Source organism: Alosa alosa, chromosome 8 (assembly GCF_017589495.1).
Source record: "Alosa alosa isolate M-15738 ecotype Scorff River chromosome 8, AALO_Geno_1.1, whole genome shotgun sequence".
Lineage (NCBI taxonomy): Eukaryota > Metazoa > Chordata > Actinopteri > Clupeiformes > Clupeidae > Alosa > Alosa alosa.
The window spans coordinates 6,236,886-6,248,625 of record NC_063196.1 but is presented as its reverse complement, the minus strand read 5'-3'; the positions used below and the strand labels follow the sequence as shown (position 1 = coordinate 6,248,625).

General features: G+C 39.6%; 1 protein-coding gene across 1 annotated transcript; it reads left to right on the top strand.

The window, feature by feature from the left end:
* The first annotated feature begins 371 nt into the window (after positions 1 to 371).
* Positions 372 to 11,307, top strand: LOC125298877. The gene is made up of 6 exons (XM_048249744.1): positions 372 to 451; positions 1,483 to 1,583; positions 6,811 to 7,613; positions 7,704 to 7,880; positions 9,453 to 9,743; positions 10,533 to 11,307. Exons 3-6 carry the CDS (start codon positions 7,265 to 7,267, stop codon positions 10,646 to 10,648), a joined length of 933 nt encoding a protein of 310 aa, XP_048105701.1. The 5' UTR covers positions 372 to 451; positions 1,483 to 1,583; positions 6,811 to 7,264; the 3' UTR covers positions 10,649 to 11,307.
* Positions 11,308 to 11,740: the final 433 nt, after the last annotated feature.

Below are 11,740 nucleotides of genomic sequence, written 5' to 3'. Positions count from 1 at the left end.
CTGTAGTGTAGTGCACGTGGTTTAATGACACACAGTCATTATACAGAAAAACACATAGAAAATAGATAATCATTTTTGTGAAATTATAAAATTATAAGGCTGTTGGATGTTTGGATGGATGTTTGTTATTACCTTTATAGTATGATAAACAGTTATAGTTTTGCAGTTAGTTTATTAAGCCATTTCCCTGGCTCTACCTCTTTACCTCCATATGGGAATGTCTCTTACTGAGAGAGGTGCAAATAAACAGGTACAGGCGTAAAGTGGTTACGCATACTTGAGTTTGACCTGTGGTAAACCAGGAATAACAAATCAGATTCTCATCTCAACAAGTTGAACCAGTTTCCAATAAACCAAAACTAAACAGTGCACCTATAGACACCCATGTACGACGATACATCCAAACTAGAGCAAAGTCAGAGCAGGATCACTAAGCAGACGCCAGAGTTGGGTAAGTTATAAATCTCATCAGATAGGAAGGGGGTCGTGTCAAAACCATATTACTGTGCACGACTGCAGTGTTTTGGGCTGTATGTTTCATTATGATATGTTTCATTACTGTTTTATTCCATTACGCTTTGTGACTAACCTTTACCAAAACATTGTACTGGTTCATTAGTAGAGGACATAGTCAGGTCAATAAATCACTTATTATCATAAATGCAACGTATCTGTACTGATGATGAAATAAGGGATTTACTGTGAATTTGATTTACTGTACAAATTGTCATTACACTGCAGAGGTTTTTGAGTTCTTTCAATCGAATCGACTCCAACATGTTGTATGCCTAAAATTGTGTATTGCAGTTGTTTCTTGCTTGAACATGTTCTTTAGAGTGAAGAGTCTGGGCTCATTATAACTGCAGTTCATCTTATTATATAAAAACAGCAAAGACTGGCATAAACTATCCAGGCAAGCCAGCCAAACCAGTTGTGGTCTTATTTTCAAAGGAAGTCTAGTCAAGTGAGTTGTGATGCAGCCATTAAAAAAGCCAGCCCATTTTCATATTAACTCTTCCTTCTCATTCAGACCAGTGGACCAATCTGAAGTTATCTATACATTGTTCCAAGTGTATGTAATTCTCACTGGGTACAGATCAGTTGGACACTCATCTTTTAAAGATCACAGCCCCCATCATGCCTTTAACTCACATTTTTAATTTAACACTCTTCTCTGGTTCTATTCCAAAACAGCGGGAACAGCCCTAGTGACTTCTCCTATATAAAGGAGGTGCCCCAAGTGATATGAATAACTACAGACCTATCCAGGGTCCCATATTTAACAAGGGTGTTGGAATCATTACAAGAATAGACTAAGACTAAACCTGGCCTTTTTGGGTTTTGATGAAGTTTCCTTTTCTTGCTTCAGTAGAAATTGCATAGTGCACTTCTATGCGGATGATACGATTCTGTGCAGATGATTCGATGCTGTGTCAAATCTTCAATGTGCAATTTGACTATGAGCAGAAATCCTGTGTGCAGATCTGATGTGTTCAACGTCTTTAAGATCATCAAGGAATAAAGGAGTCTTGTGAAACAGTGCAGCATGGAGAAGACAGAGGAGCTCAAGGCACAGAAACAAGGTGGGGCCTCCAAAATAGTGGCAATGTTACAAGTCAAGACTCATTAACATTCCTTAAAAGGTATATAGGGAGTGGATTAACAGTCTTACATGGTCACAAAAGCATTATCATGAGAAATAACTGAATGGCTAGAATTTAATGGTTAGCACAAAGGATTAGACTAGATTTATAGTACTTGACAAATCAAGAACTTGTGATCTTAATGCCTATGTGATATTGTGTATACATACACATTTCATTTTTATACATGCAGCATCCTGGTTCTATTCAAAATGTCATTCAAAGAATTCTGAATGGAACCAGTTCAAGAGCCTGTACACTGTAAGGCAAAAAAAAAACAGGACATATTTATTAAGATATTTCTGCAATCCCACCCCGCCCCACCCCAAATTTAGGCCTGATATTCATACAGCTCTCTGGTCAAATGACCGTCAACTCATTCGAATGTCACTGAGCAATTGTAGAATGACATCAGAAAAATGTGCAGTGGTCTTTTAGTTTTTTTTTCCAGAGCTGTATCTTATATCTTATAGCTGTATATTATCTTGGAACTAAGTGTTAGTTACACACTCTCACACACACACACACGTTAACATGTATATTATCTTAACAGGGGTGCTTCATAGAATTAGTTTCAATTTATTCTGCTTATTATTGACATTTTTCGATGATACACAGGGCAACTTTTTGTGCAATGTTTCTGAGCAACACTTAACCATTGAGATTGGGCAACATCATTTCTACCATCTGTGAGCTTGTTAAAAGCGATTTTGATGAAAACTAGCCACTGTTTAGCTTGGGATTTCTCAGGAACAGAGGCGTGTAGAAATACACGGTTAGCACCCACTGAGAGCTTAAAGTCTCACCTTTCAAACGAGCCATTGTATGTGTTCATAGCTATAACACAGAATATGCTGTGGCTGAACAAAAATCATCAACAATGGTCTAGATTGCTGGCACTCTTTTGAGATTGGGCAACATCATTTCTACCATCTGTGAGTTTCTGAAAATTTCAACAAAGATGGCAGCATCACGACAGTGAAGCAAGGAGGGTTTCCATATCTTTTTACTCCGCTAAGTGTTTATGTTGAAATCTTAACTGGGCATTTTACCTTATCAAATGCTTAATAAAACAACAAACATCTATTTTTATGTACTGAGCATGTTAAGAACACATTATTTTTTTCAATAGGCTGAACTGTTAGCTACCATTGCTCCATTGAGATTGAATGGGATTCCGCATTTTGCTAACAAAGTTATTGCAAGCAAGTTGCAAGTTGACTATTGCCATTATTATCGTGTGATCCACTTGTCCGTCGTACTCATCTTAAGAGTGGCTTGTGACAACCCGCAACTTGTGAAATGACGTCACTTCCTTTCACGTTCATCACAACACAATAGGCTTGTTCGTCTTCATGCAGATCTGCTCAGACTTGATGTGATGCATGCTGGGTTGAATGCATACTGGGATGGACGAAATGCTTACTGGTTAGAAATCCTGTCCGACTTCTGTCCACCGTGTCACCATGTCACATGACCTAAAAATAAAAGAGTCTTAGCCTGCAGACAGATCTTGCAATTGCCTTCCACGATCTGCACGTTTTATGAAGTGCTGGCAAAAACATCTGAAATGACCACTTTCACTCACCTGATGAGAACTTTGTGAATTGTGAATTTGTATGAACATTTGAACGAGTGAATAAAAAATATAAATAATTATCCTAGAAAAAAAAATAAAGTCCCAGAAATATGACTTGAATAGAAGTTAGTTATTAACAATGAATTGATAAACGTTTAGAATACTTTGAGCACTGATACAGTCAGCATAGGCAGGTAGGCCTACATTCCATTTTCGATGGCAAACGCAAAACAGAGCCAAAACAACCACCAGTGGACAAAAAGAGTATTACATGTGTACTGTTAAAGCGATGGTTCGGAGTAATTTCACCCTAGGGTTCTTTTCACCATGACCCTGAGCCAAACACCCTCCCAGAACCTGTTTTCCCTTGGTCGAAGCGATTACATCAAAGTTTTTTGGTATATCCAGTTTTTAATATTTTTTTCCAAAGTGTTCACAACTTAGTGTTAACTAATAATTGTTGCAAACTGGCACTACGAACAAAATATTAGTGCATTCCTGGATCTACATCCTTATGCATGCTTCCTGCCAGGACTTTTACGGGCTTTTCCCAAATCACGGAAGTAACGTTGACGCAGCGGTAGATAGCAGCAGAGAGTAGAATCCATCAGGCAAGTGTTATTTAAATAAACTCCTGGTGTACTTATAAACTTTTCAATGCCTCGTTTTATGAGTACAGAACATAGTTGTACTACTGTAGAAGTTTCGTACCATTCAGGGCATTATTAGTGGGGTCATTTACGAGATACTCTATAGGTTCCATAAGCGCCTGCAGAAAGTCATTTGTTTCTGACAGCGCTACTCGACCAGGGTTCGACCAAGGCAAAACAGGTTCTGGGAGGGTGTTAGGCTCGGGGTCATGGTGCAAAGGACCCTAGGGTGACATTACTCCGAACCATCGCTTTAAGACTCGCCATAGAGAATGAATGGGGAAAATTACGGAGGTTATAGTTTGACGATGTCGTACTCCCATGCGGGCCAGATGCTATATACCACGGACATGTTTTGGGGGGCCACCCAAAATGAGGTGGCGCGGGCCGTAGTTTGGGGACCACTGGCCTAGACCATCACTCACTCAAGTCATGCCTCCGTCTGAGATATCCATCCAAATAAAACAAACATTTCAATTGACTAATAAAGCAAGGAACAGACAATCACCAGAATACTCACCTAACATACCGTTTTCAAAAGTCTTACGATTAACACCAGTCTTATTTCAAAATTATCCTGGAGACAACTATGTTACGGACAGTCGGACACCAGCCATAACATAAGAACATACGCACATTAATGGGCTCGATGTAACAATAAGGGTTATGTTTATTAACAGAAAGGGTAAAAAGTAAAGTTCAACAAAGGGAAGCGAAGCGGGAACAAATTATATTGCCATGTGGACAGCTAGTCACGGAAGTCACAGAAGCACCGAAAACACGGCTGTGCTTCCTTTTGCAAATCAATCAGTCTCTGTGTGCGCCCCACAGGAGCGGTCCTAGAATCCTGCTATCGCACAGGTAGACCTTGCTCAGGTGTGGCTCACCTGTAATTAATGGAAACCAACAGGGGTCACCAAACAGATAAACACAAGTGTAGGGACAGACACCAGAGCTGGGGGACTTAACACCAACAAGAGGTTGGAGACAGTTCTGATACAGATAGAGAGTCAAAGAGAGTTTAAGTCTAAAATCATGTCCAGCTTTTTCTTTTACACTAGTGTTAATTTCGTCAGATGCGACGAAATGATGCCACGAAAACTCATGAAAACGCACAATCTGGACATTTTATCTGGGCATTTTATCATAACTCGGTTGCCGCTTTGGGTCGAATCAGTGACGCATGCACGTCAGCTCAAAACCAGGCCATTTTCGTGGGTCTATAGGTGGCAGTCTCGCCAGGTCACTTCCCGGAAACTTTACAGGCAACACTTCATATTTCATGAAAGACGTTATATCTCCATTTCTAGAAAAAAAAGCGATTTTGATGAAAACTAGCCACTGTTTAGCTTGAGATTTCTCAGGAACAGAGGCGTGTAGAAATACACGGTTAGCACCCACTGAGAGCTTAAAGTCTCACCTTTCAAACGAGCCATTGTATGTGTTCATAGCTATAACACAGAATATGCTGTGGCTGAACAAAAATCATCAACAATGGTCTAGATTGCTGGCACTCTAGGACAAAGCTTCTGAAAACAGCTTGGCATTCAATGAGTTAAGATGCATTATTGTTGACGAAAAAAGACGAGACTAAAATGTTTTGCATGAAATAAAAACTAAGATAAAATCTCTCTTCATTTTCATCTACAAAATGAGAAGACAGAATATCTAGCTGTTACGTTTTCAAAATATTCCGAATGAGTTCATGCTCAACAGCTTTCCTGTAGGCTAGTCTACGTGCTGTTGCTACTACTCTGTGACTGCAACACGAAACTACATGGAACAAAAACACCCGGAGATTTCTGCCAGAGTTAGCAAGCTAACTACTTATGCTTTATGCCACAATGCTACATACCCAGAAGTTGAAGCTTCTCTCATACAAATTAACATCCCCCAGAATGTCCATGCGAAAATGTTCAGCATGTAATATCAACTATTTAACTAGTTACACTGATGATGCAAAGTTTGCTAGCAAGTAAGCTAATATGGAAAGTTCGCTAGCAAGTTAGCTATGGCTAAGATGGAGAGTTTGTTTGGGGAATGTGTTGCGTTTGGCCATCTAGCGTGTTGCCATCTAGCGTGGCAGAGTAAAACATTAATACTTGGGTCTACGACAGTGTTGCTCAAACTTTTTCAGACGAAGGACCACTTAACTAACCCTAGCTAAAAAATAAAAAAATAGACCTACTTCAACAGTATATTAGTCTACACAATAGGCCTACTCACTGAACCACCTTGCTTATTGTCTTTGCACTTTGCTTATTGTGTCAGAGGATTCATACTGTATGATTTAAACTGGCATATCTTACATAGACAGTGTTGCAGAACTGTTTGGATTTACATACAAGTTGGTTCAATATTCAAACAACTCATCTATATTATATTTTACCATGTCTGCTCGTGGACCACTTGGGATAGCTTGCGGACCACCAGTAGTCCACGGACCACACTTTGAGAAACACTGGTCTACGAATATCATGACAGTGGTCCAGTCAAATCTTTTACTGTATATGGTCAAATCCCAGCCCAGCTATAACTAGCTTGACTTACCTGTGCATGTAAACATACTGACTGACAAAACATCAGAATAAGTCATTATAACAGACGAGTAGCCCTGTGGACACACAATATTGTTGGAAAATTGAGATGTGTGAAACACTATTTGACTCAAATGGTAATCAGAAATAATTTGTTATAAAAAAAGAAGACTAAAATGTTTTGACTAAAACGGACTAAGACTAAGATACCTTAGTTTTCTTTTGACTAAAACTAGACTAAAATGACGAGACTTTTAGTCGACTAAACCTTGACTAACAAAATTGATATTTGAATGACTAAATATGACAAAGACTAAAAAGGACATTTTGTCACAAGACTAAGACTAAGACTAAATTAAAAATAGGTGACAAAATTAACACTATTTTACACTACTCTCTAGAACTTGAACAAGTGGAGCCAATCGCAGAACTTAGGGTGGTTCTTCTTGGAAGTCAATCTGTGGGAAAGAGTGCTACCTTAAACACAATCCTGGGAGACAAGATCCATGAGTCTGAGAATATGATAACCAGCTCAATGATGCACGAGGGACATATGGATCAAACCCCAATTAAGGTTGTAGACACTCCTGGCTGGTTGAAGAACTTGAATGTGAAAGACACCACAGAGCATGTTAAACAGGAAATCATGCGGAGCATCTTCCTGTGCCCTCCTGGGCCTCATGTGTTCTTGTTGGTCATTGACACAGACGCTTCCTTTACTGAACAGCAACATGATGCAGTGGAGAGCCAACTAGAGGACCACATGGTCTTGTTTGGCGAGGATGTTTGGAAATTCACTCTGGTGTTGTTTACCTATGGTGAACAGCTGGGGACCAGGCCATCAAAGAGCACATCATGGTGGAGGGCCCCGTCCTGCAGAAGCTGGTGGAGAGATGTGGCAACAGGTACCACGTCCTCGATAACAAGAGCAAGAGTGAAAGCAACCAGGTCCCCAAGCTGCTGGAGAGGATTAAGGAGATGGTGGCCATTAACGAAGGCAAGCACTACATCCCAAACATGACTGAGTTCAGCCAGAGGGTAGAGAGAGAAATTAGTGTCTGTCTGGAGGAAAAATGGAAGAAACGAGAGGCAGAGATATATGATGAGTTCAAAGATTACCTGTCCAAGCTGATGATGGATATGAGAGGACAAGAAGGATCTGGACCTGAAACATCTGACACAAGCCTCCAACCCAAACCTGCAAGTATGTGTCTTCTGAATCAGAATCAGTGTGTCAGGTCCAATATCCAAGGTTTAGATGATCATTTCCTGTTTCTAAACTGTTTATTTACAGAACAAGATGCTTGGTGGAAACCCAAGGTTTTCTTCTCACTTATCAACCAGAGCAAGAGGACTGAGAAGGTTGAGAAGAAGATCTGTGAGAAACTAAAGAGCATGGAGGCAGACCTGAAGAAACCGAACAGCCCAGATTCCAAGATGAGGAACAGTTTTGACTATATAGGGCCAAGCAGTAAATACATCTTTGTCTGTAGTTGTGTAATATACATAATGTTAGAGTTGAGTTATTTTAGGTCAATTAAATGTTTGCTTATTCTATAGATTGGCTCGGTATGCTATGTATTTTATATTAGCTTGTTATGTTCCTTAATTACATTTTACAATTTACGTGCAGAATATTGAAATTCATATTAAAAACTAGGACATAGACATAGGTAGAGTTTGGTCATATTACTTTAAAATGTAATCCATTACTGACTACAGATTACATGGCAATTTTTGTAATCAGTAATGTAATCAATAGGATTACCCAAAACATGTAACATAATCTGATTACTTTAGGATTTCTTTTTAAACAACTTGCACACAACATACACATTCTTATTTTCCACTGTCTTTAATTCAAAGTTGTGGTGATATTCCCAAGTACTGAACACATTTTTCCCGACTGGAATGGGTCTACCGGTCGATGTCCATCTTGGGTTTTGATTTGACCTTTTTCTTGCAAAGAAACAATTGTGGATGATAGTGACATCTAGTAGAGAAACAAATTAGCCTGACGTTGTCATACTCTTCATACAATTCTAGTCAGAATATGAGTCTGATACTGCTCCATTGGGACGTAATTATGGGGCGTGCTTCAACCGATACAGGGGGGGAATGCCTCTGCACTCAATTGGATAGACCTAACCAATCAGAGCAACAAAATAGCTTACCGTGAGGTGTAGGAAGAAAACACACAAACCATCCTTCTGCTCCTATATCCCCTCCGTTTTTAAAATAATTCTGTTGAACAGTGATATGCTACAAACATGTTAAACAGCTGGGAAAGGCTGTCGCAAATCCCTCGAACAGGTGGTCAATCAGAGATTTCAAACGAACGAGGGAACATGTCGCAATGCAACAGCGCTGTTTTCCCACATCTCAACTTTGGCCAAAGTTTTCAGAAATAATCGTTTTCAGTGATACAAACTCATTAAATAATATGAATTTTCCATATGGGGTCTTAAAAGCCATGTATCCTTCTAGCCACAGCGTTTTTGTTTCAAACATAAGCCTAATCTAAGCGTGCTCAGATGACGTGATAGACCAGGCGCTGTTGCTCACCTGTCCATCATCGTAAAGCCTGATTTGATTGGTCCGCCCGATTTAGGGCGAGCATACTTGCCCCACAATGGAGCAATGCCAGACCGAACTTCCCGTGGGGCGGGACTAAGTTCGGAATGGCACCCAGGCTAGAAACAAATGGGCTGCTTGTCAAAAACATTAGTTAGGCTATCATACAGAGGTTGCATTGTTTGCATGATAAAATGTAATCAAGTAATCCCCAACAATGTAACTATAATCTGATTACACATTTTTTTAAATTATTGTAATCTGGGTTGATTATAGTTACTTGATATTGTAATCTGATTACGTAATCCAGATTACATGAAATCCATTTCTACCCAACCTTGGACATAGGTAATTGAATCCAATACCAAGCAAACATATTGAAGCTAACACTTGTTGTTTTTCATTTTGTGAAAGTGCTATTTTACAGAATATTGGCAAGATCCTCACATCTTTCTTTGTTATTGTGCAGTGAGTGGAAGTAATAGGACATTATCAGAACCCAGCCCAAGACCCAGACCCAAGGACAAGTTTGATGAGGTGTTGGCCTGGATGTCCACAATGAAGATTGAAAATGAAGATCCCCCTACCTTCAACTACTCACAGGCCACGTCAGGATACCAATCCAACATCTCAGATGTATTCTCAAGAGGTGAGATTGAAGAGTTCAAAGATTACTTGTCCAGACTGCTGAGGGATCTGGAAGAAGTAGAAGTACCTGGACTTGACACATCTGACATGAGCCTCCAACCCGAACCTGCAAGTAAGTGTCCTCCATCTCCAGTAAGTGTACATCACATCACAAACATATGAAAAATCACAGTCAAGTATGTGCCATATGTTATGTTCTTTTGTTAAAGGAACTATTTTATGTGTAGTAATGCGGTACTGTGTTTTCCTATGAAGCCGCGGATGGATACAGTTTACAGAGATGCATTGAGTGAGCCTGTCCAGCAGTGAAAGTATCAGTAAAGAGTTTGTGAACCTATACTCCTGCATGGTTATCCATCTGTGGTGTAGAAAACACAACACAGCAGCCGTGGCCTACTGGTTAGTGCTTCGGACTTGTAAAACCGGAGGGTTGCCAGTTCAAACCCCGACCAGTGGGCTACGGCTGAAGTGCCCTTGAGCAAGGCACCTAACCCCTCACTGCTCCCCGAGCGCCGCTGTTGTTGCAGGCAACTCACTGCGCCGGGTTTAGTGTGTGCTTCACCTCACTGTGTGTGCAGTGTGTTTCACTAATTCACGGATTGCATTAATGCAGAGACCAAATTTCCCTCACGGGATACACCACCGTGTGTCCAGGGTTGATAATGTACCACTAGTTACACTGCAGAGGACAACACCCTACCAAGAATGAAACGCTAAATACAAAATGCTTACCTTGAAATTATATAGTAATTTCTGTCTCAGTTAAAGCTATTTCTGCAGTCACTGTTAGTGTACAGACTAACAAACTGGCGACTGCCTATAATGTTATAAGCCCTTCATCTTAGTCTCAGTAGCTCAGGTCCACCTGTTCATTCCCTTTTTGTAAACTTTTTATTTACAGAACAAGGTCTTTGGCGTAAAGTCAGGAGTGAGAAAATTGAAGAGATGAAGAAGAATATCATTGAGAAAATAGACAGCCTAGAGACAGAGCTGCAGAATGTTTCTGATTCCAATTGAATGCCAGTTTGGAGTTACTATTCCTGAGGAGTAAGTCCTAGACTGTCCTACATCTTTGTATGCATTTGTGTCATACATAATGTTAAGAGTTGAGTATAGCTCACCTCCTTGTTCTATTGTTGTATTAGCTTACTATGCATAACGATCGATTATGCTAACGGTTAGCATAATCGATAAAAGTAGATATTTAGAGCCAACTTCAGTCCATTTACAAAAAACTGACTATTTTCTCTCAATATAATACGTGTAGAAAAAATATTTGACTGTTTATCTCATCAATGGCACTTGAACAAGTAGCCTAGCTGCACAAAATAAGTGTGCGTGTGACATCGTGGATGGAGGTAGCCCTATGCGTAGTAGGCCTAGTACCTCCACCTACTGGTTAGGACTGTCAACGTGCAACATTGTATTGCCTTTGGCCGTTATGACAGCGATTTGACAGGCTTATTTTTCATGCCACTTAAAGACATGTTAATCTCTCAAAGTACGAAAGTCATTCAAAGCAGGAAATCAGTAGGAAATATGTGCTTGCTTTTATTGAAAGGCTGTTTAGATCCTCAGTACGGATCTTATCCTTATCTCATAATTATCTCGTAATTATGAGTTAATATGTCATAATTATGAGATAACCTGATTTTTTTTGTTGTGATGTGAATGCAATGCGCCACCGTATATATTATATTATATTATTTGTTTATTTTCATTGTTTATTTTCATGGGCTATTGATTGCATTGGCATTATTGTTTATTATTGCTATTCCCCTTAATGTAGTCTTATATGCTTTAAGTGCTGAAAATATGTTTTATGGTGTCCCAGTCATGTTTCTCATCTTGTCATAGCCTAGGCAACAACCTAACAAGACTGTTACATTCAACTTTAGCAGTTATTTTGAATTGAGGACATTTTTAGATTAGGCCATCCTAATCTAAGTTAGTATGGTACAGTAATGGTCAAATTCCTATCTTAAGTTATGCATGTAAATGCAGTTAGGAGACATGCTTCTGTAATACCAACAATCCTAAATGCCATCCTAAACTGAGATTAGGCTCCAGAGTTTCTGTGATGAGGCCCCTGCTAAATAAAGTACCTGC

Excerpts from the sequence above, each read along its gene's own strand:
- LOC125298877 (XM_048249744.1), top strand. The coding sequence starts at position 7,265 with ATGGTGGAGGGCCCCGTCCTGCAGAAGCTGGTGGAGAGATGTGGCAAC. Across the intron at positions 7,614-7,703 it reads CCTCCAACCCAAACCTGCAA|AACAAGATGCTTGGTGGAAA; the intron begins GTATGTGTCTTC and ends GTTTATTTACAG. Across the intron at positions 7,881-9,452 it reads TGACTATATAGGGCCAAGCA|TGAGTGGAAGTAATAGGACA; the intron begins GTAAATACATCT and ends GTTATTGTGCAG.